This window comes from Aspergillus karnatakaensis (assembly GCF_047715665.1).
Source record: "Aspergillus karnatakaensis strain CBS 102800 unplaced genomic scaffold BJY04scaffold_2, whole genome shotgun sequence".
Classification (NCBI taxonomy): domain Eukaryota; kingdom Fungi; phylum Ascomycota; class Eurotiomycetes; order Eurotiales; family Aspergillaceae; genus Aspergillus; species Aspergillus karnatakaensis.
The window spans coordinates 470,610-487,677 of NW_027395714.1; the positions used below are offsets into that span (position 1 = coordinate 470,610).

At 51.2% G+C, this 17,068-nt stretch overlaps 4 protein-coding genes across 4 annotated transcripts; all 4 read right to left on the reverse strand.

The window, feature by feature from the left end:
- Nucleotides 1–42: 42 nt before the first annotated feature.
- On the reverse strand, nt 43–1,863 carry BJY04DRAFT_212954 (Zn(II)2Cys6 transcription factor; the record flags this gene model as incomplete). The annotated part of the gene is made up of 2 exons (XM_073714738.1): nt 43–1,606; nt 1,652–1,863. The coding sequence occupies 2 exons, from the start codon at nt 1,861–1,863 to the stop codon at nt 43–45; spliced, it is 1,776 nt and encodes a 591-aa protein (XP_073576801.1).
- A 154-nt stretch (nt 1,864–2,017) lies between these two features.
- On the reverse strand, nt 2,018–2,494 carry BJY04DRAFT_44666 (uncharacterized protein). Its single transcript, XM_073720407.1, has one exon. It carries the CDS (start codon nt 2,352–2,354, stop codon nt 2,061–2,063), a length of 294 nt encoding a protein of 97 aa, XP_073576802.1. The 5' UTR covers nt 2,355–2,494; the 3' UTR covers nt 2,018–2,060.
- A 1,568-nt stretch (nt 2,495–4,062) lies between these two features.
- BJY04DRAFT_44669 (uncharacterized protein) lies at nt 4,063–5,027 on the reverse strand. The gene has a single exon (XM_073720408.1). The coding sequence runs from the start codon at nt 4,741–4,743 to the stop codon at nt 4,213–4,215; it is 531 nt and encodes a 176-aa protein (XP_073576803.1). The 5' UTR covers nt 4,744–5,027; the 3' UTR covers nt 4,063–4,212.
- Nucleotides 5,028–6,435: 1,408 nt separating this feature from the next.
- Nucleotides 6,436–8,223, reverse strand: BJY04DRAFT_212955 (uncharacterized protein; the record flags this gene model as incomplete). The annotated part of the gene is made up of 2 exons (XM_073714739.1): nt 6,436–8,075; nt 8,124–8,223. The coding sequence occupies 2 exons, from the start codon at nt 8,221–8,223 to the stop codon at nt 6,436–6,438; spliced, it is 1,740 nt and encodes a 579-aa protein (XP_073576804.1).
- Between the last annotated feature and the right edge of the window lie 8,845 nt (nt 8,224–17,068).

A 17,068-nucleotide genomic window follows, 5' to 3' on the forward strand; every position in this document is an offset into this window, starting at 1 on the left:
AGGTATTATATCAAAAGGCAGGAGAAAACCTCGAAAGTTTCCTCAACCCCAGGTTGGCATGTAGTCGACTGCGGTTGCGGTTCTGATAGCCACCAAATCGCCGACCTCATCGTCGAGCATTCGCAATGCTTCGTGTAGAAACGGCGCGGCAGATGCCCGCATTTGCAAGGCCCATCGTAGTCGTTCCAGCTGGTTCACAAACTCCACAGCCTCTTCTGTTTCAGCACTGGTAGCCCACAGTAAACCAGCAAACGATCCTATCATCGCCACCTGTGACGCTGCAGAAAACCCCCAGAAAGATTGCGTATGCTCAGGCTGAAGAGACTCAATCAGCTTCATAGCTGATGCAAGGCGAGCACGAGCTGCCGCTCGAATGGTCGAACGGAGCGCTGGCGGTGTATCAGCTGAGAGTGTGCGTAGTAGAGCGCGGTGGATGGTCAACTCAGCTGCCATGTGCGACAGATGCAGTGGACCATTTGTCGACAGTCTGTGAGAGTATGTTGTCCCCAGTTGCAAGTTATCCGGAAGTGTGCTATGCCATTCACGCAGCCTCATTACAAGAGGCTTCGCAAGACCCATCGTTCCAGTTGTGCCGATTTGGGATAACAGTCCACCTTTTTTAGTGGCGCCCACTGAGCAAAAGGTGGCCACGATCTCACTGAATATCTTAGTAAGTTCTATCAATTGTATGAATGCGGCTCGACCCAGTCCGGCGTCAACGATCCCTTGTATATCCTCATTCTCGTGATCAGTAGCCTCTGGAAAGTCTGCCCACGTACAGGGACCCACATCCCAGTCGCTGAAGTTTCCATTATCAATCTGGACCGGTATCAACGACGGACGACCATGCACAATAGCACCCCACTTGTCGTGCATATAAAGTGCCCAAGCTAGGCGTCGGCGTAAGCTCTTCTCCCATTCTGGGACTGTCCAGTCGCTGCAGTCAACGTGGACGCCTAGTGACTGACCCAGAGCCAAAAGCTGCGACGGAAGCGTGGTAGAGGTAGACCGCACTCTTTGGAGCAGCAACAAGCCGGCCTGTAAGGTTGAGAGTTTTGCGCGCTTCATATCATCATTCATAGTCCGCATAGCCAGGTCTTCGAGAAGGGCAGTGTCAGGTACACGAGTTGCCTTGGTCAAAGCTCTGTCGAACAACCTCCAATCGAGTGCTACCAAATAGACTGCAGCCAGGAGAGGAGGGGAGAACTCGCGGTACGATCGTGCATACTTCTCAAGGAATACCCCTTTGTCCAGGATGGGGTACAGAGGATGCACAATCTGGAAATACACCTTCACCAAGGCAGGACCAAATGGTTGAATACTTGCTTCAATCTGGTCGAGGTCGGATATGCGCTGTGTCTCGGACGCCGAGCTTTTATCCGGTAAAGTGATGAACGCTGAAGATTGGTTGACTCGTCTGGGCTGACCAACATCCTGGTTGGCTTGAGCGGTGGACGATTTCAGATCGAGCAATGTAGGCTCATGATAACTTGCTGGACCTATGTATGTAGAGTGCAGGTGCGGCTCTAGGCCTAAGGTACCGTTTAAGCGAGATGGACTGGCTGAGTCGGACGCTTGTCCTACCGGGGGACTCGGGGAGAGACCACTGAGAACATTAGCTCGGCCTCTGCCTGGAAAGAGAGGCTCTTACTTGGGGCCAAGCTCCTCCGATCTAGAAGGTGAGTGTTGTCTGTCTGGTCGTCTGCGTGGCACTGGTCCTTGGAGGTAAGTGCATTCGTGCCTGTGCAGGGTGCATCTAACACATTTTTGCTGGCCCGGTTCGCGGACACAGCGAGACTTCCGCTGGCGGCAGCGATCGCATGGTCGTCGGATCGCTTGGTTGGCTGCTTGGAGGGCCGACATCAATCCAATCGTGTGGATGAGAGAGCTGCAAGTTCCAGAGCTACGCTGCAACGACAAAACATCGTTGATGCCGTGAAACGATTTCGGCAGACGCACGTCACGTGATACTATATGATGCGATACCGGGGATGAGTGTTTTTGAAGACATTGCATTGCATTCTTACACCACTGCGAGTCTGGTGTTTTCTCCAATATGCCTATAATATTTGCTTAGGACTTATTGCCGCTGCGTCTTCCTCAGCCGCGTTGTGATTTGGGTATAGTAGTGACCTCCATCTCCAACTTTTCCAACTGCAACCAAAATACCCCAAGATCCCCACAAACCACCCAATCACACGGGCGACAACAACCGCCCAATTTTCCATCAATCTCACTCGGGGCTTCAGTAGTGTCAGCGGCCAATAATAATCTATCCACCAATTTTCCCGACTCAGTTTTATCAGTGAGGGGATCTGAATTAGCCGTCCACTTCCATTCTTCGACGCTCTCATTCCTTTCCGGGAACCAGGTACATCTTGCTGCAGCCTAGCCAAAGTAGCCCGGACGAAAGGCCTCCGTGTATTGAACAGTGACTGTTACAAAAGTGATGCGTGCGGAGGATCCTCGCCCCGGAATCGATTATCCAGTTCCACCTGGATTCATGCTGCGGGGTTGAAATTGAAATCGAGGATCAGATGATCTGAGGTGGAAGACTCCTCACTCGCTGAAGGCTTCAGTTGTAAAGATAACTATGCTCTGCTGCGGAGCGTCCTGAGGGTGGCAAGCATATGCATGCAGCTGATGCGTGTACACGGATTAATCTGTCATTCCATCGGAAATAACCTTGACAGCTTAAGCGGACGATTGGTTGGCCTCGAAACTCACCGTCTTTCTTCGCTGGAGAAATCAACAAGCGAGCACCGTTTACTTGTACTGGTTAGCAAGAGGCAGATCAACACTGTCTCTTTCTGGCAAAACCTCAATATACTTACCCCGCCTATGCTGTTAGAGGTTTGATAAACGGACGATACTACTACCGCATTCCCTCAGAAGGAACGGTTGAACAATTGCAAAGCATCAACCTGTAATTCGTGAAAGACGTGTCACTCGCGGCTCAGTCAACCCCATCCTATCCCTGCGGCGATCGCCATCTGCGTGCGGACTCCGGATAGATGACGGGAGTCGGGATGGTATAGACAACTAAACTGACTCAGCACCATCGCTATTCAAGGATCACAGGATCTCTCCAGTCTCGCCCCTTTTTTGCCTGACTTTTGACAGCACAATGCAATTGCACCCGGACACACTCGAACATCCCCAACTCTGCCACATGGTACCACATGGAGATGGACTTGGCCAGGCAGTGCAAAAGAAACAAACTTTATTTGAATTACTCCGTGCTCTCGGCCTCGTGTCGGGGAAACTTCGGTGCATCGTATTCCTAGAACTTTAGGCTTAGCACTTGGTAAGTTGGGCTATCGCTCAGCTGGCCAAGACAAAAAGACTGGAGAGTCTCCAGGCCGGGGAAGGCGGACGAAAAGTTAGATCTTAACATGTAACAAAAGCCCGCCTACAAGTCTCGAGAGTCGAGACGCGACCGCGCCGATGGAATGAAATGAGCCTCGACTCCCTGTAATCTGTATGAAATCAAATCCAGCGGCTAGCATTAGCGCGTTACACGTGGTGGGTTACCCCCAGCCAGGCGCTCTGTGCTCCGGCGTCTGAGGAAGAAGAAATTGGAGTTCGGCATGCCGAGAACAAGGAGATGTCGACGAATCGGGAGGTCGGTCAAAGTTGAGTTGGGCCTGACTGTGGGAAAAACAGGTTGGGCTGCGAACGCTATGGAGAACAGGGAATTCTAGAAGGTATCGGCTCTATAGAATAAAGGTAGAGGTACTTCTAACGATGCAGGTACATCATGCAGCACAGTGCGTAGATCCATGGATGGCTTCTACGGTTGATATTGATCGTAAGGGGAACGCGGTTGAGTATGGTGTTCCGAAAACTAAGCATATATCTACCAGTCTCTGTACGCTACACCAATTTCGTGCTATGGCTGATCAAAAGTAAAGGAAAGAAGGATCCCCCATCCTTAGTCAGTTTCAATCCAAGCCTCCTGTATCCATGATCTGTCACAAAGATACACCGTCATTGTATAACACTATGGAGCAGTACTTGTAATCCCCACACCGGCAACGCTGGTCCCCCTATCACCATGGTCGCTACACTATAAATAAGCATACTCATTGGCCAGCACTGTCTAAAAAAACTCCACATCGAGCCAGTCACAGTTCAGCCTGTCTTCTCACTCACAGTCAGCGAAAAGGAAGAGCCAAGATCCACCCCATAACACACAAGATTCGCAGACTCTCATTGGCAGCCCAGCAGGAAAAGATTTTCACCAGCCACAGCTCTTGAATCTTTAGCTGGAATAGACTTTCTAGACCTTCGAAAAGATGTTCCTTCGGGGGATGCCGGAACGCTGCACCCCCGCGCGCAGCGGTCTTCGAGGAAAGTTTCCCGATTTGACTTGGAGATGGAGACGCTGGGCTTTTGAGTGATTTTCTGGGGTCCGGATTCCAGACCAGAGCCCAAAGGCTGCGATTTCTCGGTGAGGAAGAAAATTTGAGGGTCTGTCGGGAAATTCAGGAGCAAATTTTTGCTTTCCTCGTGATGAGAGGTCTTTTCTTCGCCTAGCTGGTGATTGGGTGGAATTTTGAGGCACTTTGGGTAGTATTCGGTGTCTTCTCGTGGTTGTTGAGCTGGAGAAATGGATGGGGCTTCTCTGATTGTTTGATTCTGTTTATTCAGTTGCCCATTCGAACTCTTTGTGGTGTACTCAGAGACTGAGACACACCCGGACTGAGGTCGTCCGGGGAGGAGGGGACGATGGTACGTCATACGTACCCCAATCAATCAATCAATGTACCTACGGAGTACCCGCGGTAGGTACCCCGTGATACTCGTCAAGGTCCTCTTTTGTCTTCCTAGCCACGAGAATGTGACGGGGGACAAAGACACCCGAAAGAAAGAGAAAGCTTCTCGCAAAGCCTCCTGTAACCCCGGATTCCAGCGACACTTGGCGGAGCAAAGGAGTTCATGATCCAAAAGACGGGGGACGATCATCGGGACCTCAGTTCCAGGATGGATGCCCGCTGCCCCGCCTTTCGATATGTCATACCTCCTGTAACCTCACAGCTACCTCATCCATAACAACAAAGAACAGCTGTCGGGGAGTTGACTCGGCCCTGAACATCACTGCTCAAGGTTTCCTTTTCTTATGCTTTTCGTGATCATCTGGAAAATTTCTCCTCATCTATTCTTGGCTTTCATGTATTCCCAATACCGGGTTATCATAGTCAGTCAATGACCTAATCATGAACAATTCGATTCCCCTAGCTTGATCTTCGATCAACGGGTAGAGCAACCACGCGCTCATGGCTCGGTCACGGCGCCCCATCCCACAATCTCAGTAGAACTCCTCCAACAAGATTGAACCGCTCGAGCCAGCAATCTGAGTCCGACCAGGCCGGTCCTGGCGCACGGCAACGTGAGAATCCGAGCGTGTGGAAAGGTTATTTCCGCGGGCGAGGAGGGGTTGGGTTGTTGTTTGCCTGGTTGGGTTTGGATTGTTCCTTGGTCGGTTGATGTTGGTATCTTGTTTAGATGGAAGGGAATGTAGGTGGTGAAAGACGGTCAAGACGAGAGAGCACATGTCAAGGTAGGAGAGACCCGACTCGAACAAAGGACGAATTTGATGAATAGATCTGGCGCTGAAGGCGCTTGAAATCATATTGATGCATGTGACGGTCAGTGCGAGGTTCTGGATCTCTTGGAACCAGAGCATGACGCATGCGGGAAACCATGTCCCTTGATGTATGTCTTTGCGCATGGACTCTACTACATACGTGTCCATGCGGCCGATCGTGTCTGGAGCTTCGATAGCTGCAAGAAATAACTTAATGATTGCTACAATATGCATGCAAGGTCCAAGGTCTGCTCAATTTGACTTTTATTAGGGCTTTCCAGGATTTATTAGCGTACATGAAATCATGCGCTCCGCCATGCAAACATGGGCTGAGAAGAGAAAAAAAAAAAGGTGGTATCTTTTTACATCGAACAAAGACACTGATGCGATGTGAACAGTACCTAACAGCGCTAATGTCGCCATGGTGATAGCCTGTCCACAAGTCCCAACTCTTATCATAAAGAAAGGAAACTCCATGTGACCATAACCACCGTGTACCCCTGTATCGAGTATCAAATGAAATCGTCTGTACAAGAAAGAAAATTATCCATGCAGTAGAGGATGGTCCCCTCGTAAGCGGTTGTAGTGTGCGTAGCAAAACAGACAGCCAGCCCATGCAATGTCGCCGGTAATAAGAATCGAGCCGAACGCAAGATCGAGAATAAGCGACCCGAAATGAGACCAAGCAGAAATAACAGCCATATAACCCTAGGTGCGCCAAAATGCAATGCAGTCGTGAGTGTACGTGTCACAGGGTGGTGGGAGCATCGGATGAAAGAAGTGTGTCAAAAATCGGGTATCATAATCAAAAGAGAAGAAGGTCGTAGTGATTGGCACGGACTTGATTACCACCCCTTCGCGTGGTACTCCCAAGGCCCAAAGTCGGTGTAGTGATTCCACGAGCCACCAGTCTTCGCCATATCCTTGTCTTTGCTCTGTGCTCCATTGGAAGCGGGTGGCCCTTGCTGGCTCTGGGGTCCTGGATATTCTTTCAGGTTCTTCATGTCATGGGCCGTGTGCCTCCGCTTGAACGCGTTTGCAGTCGCGCTTTTCTGCTGTCGTTCCCACAGAAGGTGGCGACGGAGGGATTCTGTCAACTCCGTAGCCAGCATGTTTCGGCGGGTGGTTCGAGGGGAATGTGCGACAGACTGCGACGTAGGTTTCATAATGATCGGCTTCGAGCGAGGTACACCAGGCGCTTTCATAGTAAGATTCCCATTGTCGTCATCAGGAGGCGAGGCTGGTATCGAAGGACCGTTCGGCGAAGTGAGACGCGAACGCTGCAGGGCAGGAGTTGATCGAGAAGTATCAGCACCGCGCATTCCGAGAGGCTGATGCATCATCATCGTGAGAAGAGAGCGACGCGAGACCAAGTTCGGTCGCGAATCTACTCGCTGGAACATGTCACGTTCCTCGACACTAGAGCGACCGCTCTCGGTAACCGAGTCTTCCCAATCCGAATCTTCGTCGTCCTCGATGGCGCTTTCAGAGATATCATCGTCCGTCTCAATGGCATCCTCGTCATTAACCCTTCGCCGGTCCTTCATGGTTTTCAAATTCCCGACTTGCTCCTTAAATGTCGTGACCTTTTTCTGAGGGTTGAGATTGCTGCCCGGCCTTCCGAGTTGATCAGTGAGAGAGCTGCGGTGAGGAGCGTGCATCATGCGATCCTCGAAAGAACTCTCGTCATCATCACCCGAAGAACCTCCGAGAGTGAACATGCCACCCTTCTTCTTCAGTGGAGACAACTTCGCTGGAACTTGTGTTTTTGTGACGCCCGAGTCGCTTGAAAGTCGAGGTTGCGACCGGTACGAGGAGGAGATCTGGGATGGAGAGAAACCACGGACGATGCTAGGAGATTTGATCAATTCGGGCTTCGAGGGAAGGATGCCGGAAGACGAAACGCTAGTGTCAGAAGCATTGATGTTGAGACCAGCACCGTCGCTATCATTGCCTTCTGGGGCAGTTGTTGAGCAAGACTCGGTGGATTGGTGCTGTCGGCTCGCTAGAGGGAATGTCGGTCGCTTGAGGGTGGAAGTGGTGGGAGGTGTGGGTGTGGGTGAGTTCGGTCGTGGTGTGATGTCAACGATAGGCTGTGCGAAAGTCGCAACCGGAGACATTGGTTCTAAACTTTTCTTCTCCTTGATGTTGAGGACCATGCGCTCCAAGTCAGAGGATGTGATGTGCTTCTCCTTCGCCCGCCCAAGGCTGTATAATGAATCGTCGCGGACGACAGCGGGTTTATAATCGAGGTCCCGCGGGCGCTTGATGTGTTTCTCTATCCGCTCGGCTTGATCTGAGGCTGCTGATTCAACACTGGCAGACAGTTCCGGCAGGTCTGCGGCTTCTGAACGAAGTAACGGCAGAACAGAGGTATCGCTGGAGCTTTCAGGTTCGACGCAGAAGGTCTCGCGCGTCCAGAGTCTCCAGCTAAGGTTCTCTAGCCGGCGTCCTTCCTCCATAAAATCTGCGCATTTTGAGAACACTGCAGGGGTCAGCAATTCCCTAGAACAAGTGCATGGCTGCGACTTACCCATCCACATGCCGTGGAGGCTCTGTGTGTTTGCGGTGTCCACCTTGTGAATCTTCGCGGTGTCCACCGTCAGGACGGGTGTAGAAAGTCGCGAAGGCATCTTGCAGTCGCCACGGTTACAGTTGTTTCGAGTAATATCCCAGGATGCCTTGTTCCTCAAGTGGTCAGGTACGGGGTCGCCGTCTCCCCCGAGCGTGGTCGTACGGCGCGGAAGTAGTGCAAGTGAAATGTTCTCTGGCCTTGTTTCGAGGTTGTGTAAAGTTGATTATTCGACGTCCACACACACACACACCCAATGGATGGCAATAGATCCAATTAATCTGCAAGTGGCACCTCAGCTGCCGTATAGAGCAGCACAGCAATGTCAATTGAACAGGAACAAATGCTGGTTGTATAGAAGCTCGGTCGGACGGTCGTAGCAATCCCAAAAGTTCCTAGCACGTCTGTTCTCGGACGAAAGGCGACCAGAAACTCGAACCGGTCGGTGGGGTGGACTAGGGTGATGTTCGCGGACGTGAGCTCGCGATGGCCGGTTTTGGTAACGTGTAGATGGTGAGGTGACGGAATGGAGGTGAGGGGAAGGATGAAGAACGCGAGGCCGCCGGAGGAAGAGAGGAAAGAAACCAAGAGAAATTATGGGGAGCAGAAGAGTAGTAATAGCGAGGCGTAGTGGATCCAGCAGCACCAGGAGGAAAAAAGGAAGATAGACCTTGGTCGATGGATCGGTCGGTGGAGTTGATACAGATATTGCTGGGGGGGAAGGCTCGTATGTATGTGACAGTACGCAGAGGAAGAGATGGGGGTGGCCACACAGCGAAAGACAGGTAAGAAAAAGTCCGACACGGTACCGAGGGAGAGGTTCAAAGGGCTAAAGGCAACGGGGGATGGGCGGTAAAGAGTACAACTCAAAAGGCCTAAAGGGAAATTCCTCTTAGCCGCCGGTTTATTTTATTTAATTTGATGACCCTTTCTGGGATTTTCAGGATTTCTGGAATTTCTTTTCCCATCTGGTACACCCCGTACTGACGGTGTTACTTCCGGAGTATCCCCGTGGGTCGGTTGGTATTGCTTACGCGGTCCTTACCATTCGTATTTTACGGCTGTTGTTTTCGGCTCCACCGAAGAGAAAAGTACGGAACGAGGAGGACTGGAAGGGCAACTCTACACACTACTGAGGCCCGACGATATAGAATGAGATCAAGATAGACATATCTACAAGAACTCATTGAAAGATACAAATCCCTCAAAATAATACTGCATTCAACCTCATTGCAAGCCCCAATGCAAAAGGTACGTACTAGGCCCAGAACGTTCAACTGCGGGCAGGGCAGGACGTTCTAGACAAAGATTCAGGCTTCAGCAGAGATCATCTGCCCTGTGACCCGGCCCGCGATGACTAAGGCCAGTGATAGTCGGTGGCCACCTCCGGGTTGAAGGTCACTTGACTGCCAGAAAAAAATGGATCCCCAATGATTGGCGCTCAGTGGCTGATGCTCCTTGATATCACTTTTGCTGCCAGAGCTGTTGCTCTTGTGCAATCTAAGTCCTCTGGGGTTATTATTTCGCTCCAACTGTTGGACTCAAAACTATACAGAGGAGCTTCAGTTTGAAGATTTACTGGCTGTTTCTCTTCAGGCGCCCAATCCAACCACCATACGGATAGTTAGGTATACTGTCCGGCTGACTGAATCAATCGATCCATCTCCTTTCGCCACGGACGGGGTAGTTATGCAGACCATACTCTGAGCTTTTTGGCAGCTGTCTTGCCCAAGGTGTACAGTTTCTTTTTCCGCCTCGCTCTATTTTGCGGCGGGCGTCAATCTCATTGCGTCCAGTTGATCAATCAATCCTCCCCCGGAATCCCAAGATAGGGGACACTCATGTGCCCCTCAAAACTTCGACGTGTCAAAGCCCCGTTTACAGTTCGCGCCCATCCGGCTGAAATACCACGAACAGCGATCTTCCCTACCCTTAGCTGCTTTTAACCGTTGGAATGGGCCTGCAGTCTCACATACCTTCCGGGGAAGAGCAGGGCGGTTCCGATCGGAGTGATCGTCGAGACCACATACATATCACATTCGCCAGAAGTAAATCGAAATATCGTAGAGAGTCCCGAGAGCTCAAGGCTCAAGCAATGTGCAATGTCCCTCACTAATAGGGACGTGCCTTTGGAGTACAGTATGTAGGTAGGTAGGTAGTGTATCGGCGTTACTCAATGTCCAGCTGTAACTATCCGTATCTCGCTCCGAGACTGCACATCCCAGCAACAGTAAACACGACTCCGTAGACTGCCTCGATAACTAACTATCACACGGACAGCCGTGGCGTCAAGTGCGATTACTGTGCCTAGTCGACTCGATCATTCCGATCGCCAGTCGAGACAGAAACAGCCCCATAGCTTACCTGCATTGAATAATGAGCAGCGCTAGGAACAGCCGAAAGGGGGCTCCCGGCGAGACGGCCGGGGGAGAGTATCACAACAACTCATCCCGCCCATCAGCATTTTTAGATCACACGGCGGGCGACTGCCAGCTGTCTCCAGTAATCCACCATGTCGTCTATCCAGTGACTTTCTACGTGTGCAAGTAAATCAGTCAACAGTGCCAGGCAGCTGTCTACTGCTAGTGCTGTCTTAAGCTACTCCAAGTCTCGAATCCACTGGTTTGAGGCGTTGAGCCGCCTTGTCCTCCAGATCTCCACTGTCTTTTTGTCACGGGATAACAGCGGACTCGCCCCCCATGGACCAAGCAAAGCGCAAGACAACGTCAGAGACTCAGAAAGCGACGAGGCTCGTGAAGCTCGAGGTTGACTCTCTCCAGTGGGACTACTCCGGACTCCGCAAATGGTTTGGTCATCTCTTTTCAGTTCCACGGTCTCGCAACTCGTGGCATTTAGCCTTTGTCGCAACTGTCAGCTCTCATGTAACCCCAGACTTACTCCGTACTTCAATGTCGGTCAAACGCCATCAGATGATAACCATATGCTCCATCGAGGTCCAAAACCCACTCTGGCCCAGGGCTCAGAACACATGATAGGGGTGAATGGTGGGATTGAACAATGAGGGCTGGGGAAGGGGCTGCTCCGGACGTTGTCCGTCGGTACTCCAGACTCCAGAGTACTTTGTATAGTGCTACCGAGTCATGGTGGCCACTGTTTCTCCTCCTTCAACCGTCTCAGGGTGGAGGCCCGAATGGCGAGCTCGCAATCACGGGGTGGTGAGTGGATGGAGGCAAGTTGGGTAAATTGAGGGGACAAGGGTGCTCTCGGCCCCAAATGAACCGAAGGATCTAAGCCTTGCAAACAGCCATCTGCTCACGGCATGTGGCTGCAAGGTTCTTCACAGTCACCCCCAAAATACTGGTCTGAATTGGCCATTCCTCCTTTCTTTCTTTGATTGCTTGGGCAGGGAGACCCTTTTCGTTCATCCGGAGTATTTGAAGTGTGACTTGCTCTACCGTTGAATCTCGATGAAGGGGCAGACTAAGTTCGCTGCAGCCTCAAGCATGTACTACTAGAGTCACTCGCATTTCATGCGCGACACCATGCACATAATACAGCGCTATCATTAGCAGGCAATAGTTTCGAGTAATGACCCCGCCAACAAGGTGAGCGTATCAGAGGCATAATTATCGACTTATCTACAGTCGAATTGGGGCGGCAGCGCTGGCAATTGTTCAAGTGCTCAGCTGCCCACCTGCGTGCATAACTCTGTTCCACCGGGATGGACGAGAGCCACGTAGCTGCATGCTATTCCTCTGCGGGATTTCGATGGTATCGTGTGCCCTGCAGGGACTCCCAGGAAGGCGGCTACAATACTACAATAGCGATGTCTGGTTAATGACAAGAACTGACGAAGCATCCAACAGTGGCGCATCTCTTGCTCCGCGAGCTGTTTGGCAGCGAGGAAATACGCCGAGCAAGGGAATCAGAGTCAGCCATCTTCTTGATCTCTAGAGTAATGCGAGATTCGCCGAGCTGGCTGCCGTCGATGAGAATGTTCAGGGTCATCCTGGTGTTCGGTAAGAAATCATCAAGCGCGGAGTATTGAGTGGCCCATCGTGGCTTGAACCTGAGCTCCTGATCACATCCGAGGTTTCAGGGCGTAGCATAGCCCAGAGCGAGGAATAATGCGGAGGATCATTTGCCATCATGAAACGAGAAAGTCACGAAGCTCGAGGTCAGGTTGTTGTCGATGAAGGGAAAGGAGCCGAGGCGGAACGGCAGCAGCTGTCATTGAATGTCATGAAATAACAATCCATGATGGACCACTGGAGAGAAAGGCGGCAGATCCATCTCGGCGAGGTGCCGTGGGGGAAGAAGCAGCAGCAAGCAGCGTGGGGAAGGAGTAACTAGTTGGTGGCGAAAGCGACCGAGTCACAAGGTCAACCCCGTGCTGTCACATGACCCGAGAGGAGTCTTTTGAAACTCCGTTAGTGCGCCACTCACGCCTTGCTACGAGTCATTATTATTATTATTTCCCTTATGATTCCTCTTGTCTTGAAGCAGAAGGTAGCCTTGCTGGAGCTGACGCGGTCAACTTCGCATGGCATGTTGCAAGGTAGCATCCCCCCGGGTTGTCAAAGGCCAAGCAATGCAGTTCCTTCAATATGTACAATCGAGGCCAAATGCAAGCCAAACAGCCGCCTCAGAGCACGGGGTAAGGGGCTTGCATTAATTGCGCGTCCCCTTCGAGATTTCGAGGGTCATTGTATCGGTCAAGACTCAAGGCATCTTTAATTCGAAATCGAGACTTTGTACTCCGTACAGAGAGCTCATACAGCATGCTTCCCTACTTCGAAACATGTGCAAATCAACCTGAACATCCCGACTAGTGATGCTGTACTTGAACACTGCATCTGTGCGGACTGATTGGTGTCTGTGATCGTTAGAGCTGCGGGACAGGCAATTGAAAGCTGACTTTCAAAGTCCCACCCAGCAATTCACCAAGTTGAAGCTGTGGTCATGATCTGAGTTATGTGGCGTGAGTTTAGTGACTCCAGGATCTCCTTTGTCTCTGACATCTTGAGCGCCCTGACTCAAAGAGCGCAGCATGATTTCCTGGTCAAGAAAAAGCCACGGCATGTGCTGTATGTAGGGATGGTAGATCAGCCACCCAGCCCTATATAGACTCGAAGCCTGGAGGGTACCTGAGGACACCGCCTGTCTAGATTCTTTCATACATAACTCAGCCGATCAGCTTGCGCACGGATATCAATATCAGGATCGTCGTCATCTCATCCGTGGTGAACAAAGGGATATCAAGGCTAGAACTTCACCCAGCCATTGCCAATCCAACCTGAAAATCAGAAGCTCCCGGTCTTTCTGCCAATTGCACCGACTCAGAATCTTCCAGGCGCCTCGCAGCTCGAAAATAAGGCGATGAGTGGCCATTGAACGCATCTTCTTTCAGCCGGTAAACATTCCTTCAATCTCCGGGGGTCGTGCCCCAGATTCCGAAGGTAACTTCAAGGACTTCGTCATGTAACGCCTCCCTGAGATTCTCTCATGCCGATTGCCATTTGAGGACGCTCACCGATACACCCCGGGGGCTAGCGGTCATCCCCAGAACGTAGCAGGTGTCATGGAAATCGGTATCTCTGGATAGCAAATAGACCGATTGGAAATCTCACCCTGGCCGTTCGAAAACTGGACAGTGACTACCGAAATCGACGATCTGCAGTTGCAGGCCAGCAGGCTGCAGCACAAGCCAAAAAGGGTAGCTTGTCCTCCCCGGGGAAGGGCGCTCGATGTACCGGTAGGTAAATCCCCATGCAAGGGTTACGCGGATCGACTCGATTCAGGGACAGGGACGGAATCGTGGAAACTCTCGGACACTTTTTAGGAAGAACGCAAAGATGCTTGAGCTCTTGGTTAAAGCTTTTATCTCTCATGGCCTGGGGGAGCACCATGAGGTCCACAAACCCCGGACCCTGCACTGTTGTTTTGCCATCCCGAGCATGGAGGAAAAATAACCGCATCACACTGCACCGCATTTGACTGTAGTTTGGGATACAATCTCGTGTCTTATTATGATCTGTACAGTTAGTTCTTGCGACAATAATCCGCAAGGTCTACTTATACACTGTAAAAAGCAGCGAGCACAACTGCTGCATACCCAAGCAATCTGTATGCGCCTGTGCCGCACGTTCGCATCTAAAACCACCTTTCTCACTGATACAAGCGCCATGGTCCAGCCTTATGAATCCCTGCTATAAACCCGGTCGTTGAGCATGAGTCTATGGTGATATTCGGGTCCGACGAGTACTCATGTGGGGAAGACGCCCATTCTAATCAGGGTCCTCCGTCCCCAAACCGGAGCTCCAGTAGGGAACACCTAAGAGACAGTGATACCACCACCGCTTCGCTCGTAAGAAAGCTTAGGCTTCTTAGTCCGGGAGGGGAAATGGGTTTATTCATCCTTGTGCTACACATTCCGCACCATACCAAACTCACCTAGTTGCCTATTAGCTTGCAGGAGCTTTGGCTAAATCATGAATACATGAGGGGATAGCCAATTGTGATCTTACTAGTGAGAGCATGAATTATTCCGTGGCACAAGGTGAGCATCATTCAATGCCTAGATAGGCGAGGGGAGAAGATTACATCTCCAGGCCTTTGATTAACTATATTAATATCTCACGGGGCCAGAAAGTACTTTCCCATCGTGTCTCGAACGGTCGAACCCCTGGGCCCCCTCGATATCCGGGGGATGCATCGTCAGCAACATCCCCGGAGGATGTACTTTAGATTTGTTTGCTACCTACATAACCTCAACCTCATGACACTTTGTCTTTAGCCCACTCAAACAATGTATTCTTCTGTTCCCGCAAACCAACCTTCACCCCCATCCCCATCTTACCTCAATACCCTACCTACCCAGAATCCAATCTTCCCAATTTTCAATTTCCATTACACATCATTGTACATCCCGCCCTGTTAGCTCCCCTCGAGCCAAGACAGTTCACCTCCCAGAATACACATTTGCTTTTTTTCCTGTGCTCAACGAAGGAAGCCGACATTCAACGCCAAGTTGCCAACGCCAGCAGGGCGCCAGCGCCGTTGCCGATTTTCAGGCGTTTAGCTCGGGGGCCAGGAATTTATTCAGGGCTTCGCATCGCATCGCACACCTTCGCGGAGGAAGGCTGTTGCATACGCCATACGCATACGATGCGCCCGGGGCCAGGACTGCATGCACTGCTGGGCTCCATCAGGGACTGGGCTGGGCTGGGCTGGCTAGCCGTCATTGTCAAGGGAGGGTGAGGTGGTTTTGAATAGGATTTGTTGCGTAGACGCCTTCTCGAAGGAGGCTTGGGCTTCGGCTTCGGCTTTGGGTCCTGGAACTCCCAGGGCTGGGCTATTGGTCTTTTGGGCAGTGTACAAAGCTGTGTACCTGACCTTTCTATATTCTGAATGTTGATTGATCGACTAGCGGATGCGATCTGTTATTTTGTACCGTTCAATACCTGCGTACAGTGATACCTAACATTGTTGTTGGGCAAGTATATATCTATAGATAGCCGGCGGGAAGTATACTTCCAGCACCAGCACCAGCAACCAGCAAACTCAACCAAACCTACAATACAAACAAAATCCTGAAACACGACCCTTTTCATGTGCAGGATTCGAGGATCTGACAGCACCCAGCCGAACCAAACCAGGCACCCGTTCGCGATCGTGCCGCCCCGTGCGATCTCATGACTTTGCCAGCATTTCCCTTCTAGGATGTCTACGTCGTGGGAATCAGCCACAGGCGGTGATCGCTCGCGTTTTCGCACCAAAGAGAGGGTTGTCCCTGGCTGGAGAGTCTCTCATTTTAGATTTTATTTCTTAATTTTATGGTGTCCTTGACTCTTCGTGAGGACTGGACTGGTTATTGGGAGCGAGATGCATGGCGAGTGGGTGAGCTTTGATTTGGTCTTCAGGTGAGTTTATGGGTGTGTGTCTGTGTGGAATTATAGCAGGGCTAAGATTGGTAATGTCTTGACTCGATTCTTGGTGTCTTGTTCCTTGATTCTGGGAGAGTTGTACGCCGGCCGTGCTTGGGGGCTGTTGGGGGCTGAGGACGGGGGCTTGTTGGGTGATTCTGTCCTGATTTTAGAAAGATGTCTCTGTGTTTAGATTGGGAATGCGAGTCTGTGAGACAAAATATACAACTACTTCGCAAATAAACTCTGCAGAGTATAGCACCTGTATACAGATTCATTAATCTAGATCGTACTTTTGACAGACCGATCACGCGAAAAACAGCTAGGAACGAAGATCTCGGCAGGGAAATTTTCAGCGGCGGAACAAGCAGCAAAGACAAACGACATGGAATCGGGACATGGGCATCATCTTCCTAGGCGGCTCTCACCGCGTCGTGTGATGGCGACGAAAGTAGCGGTATAGAAGCTTGAGTCAGCACGGGCATGTCAGCCCAACAATAAGTAAAGAACAGCACCAGCACGAGGATAGCAACATCACGATATCAGAATAGATAGATAGAATAGAGAAAGAAACTGGCAACCAGCCACTCAGTTCCTCCCTTGCACTGTCACAGCCCTCGTTTGAGGCTTTGACCAGCAGTCACGAGAAGAGCAGCGCTTCCGCGGGACGGGATAGACCACGAACAGATTCGAGCCACGTCAATGACCCATCGGCCATGTGATGGGCGATTTTCCCCAGCGGAGATGATACTGACGTTACATGATGACTCTTGCCGGTCATCTTTAGGCGCAGTTGGCTTGAAGATGCGAGACAGGGTCAAGGTCGGGAACCCCCTGGACGGAAACAGCCTTGAAAGGATGAAAAGCGACAGGGGGGGCGGGGTGTGTACGTACAGTACGCCCGCAGCTGCAGAGTGATATCAGAGGAGGGTAAGCCAGTGGAGGGCCTAGACGGGGGAGGTGGTGGTTGAAGGAGGGTGGTTTTGCTTGTTTGGTTTGGTTGGAGAGCGTTGCTATTTA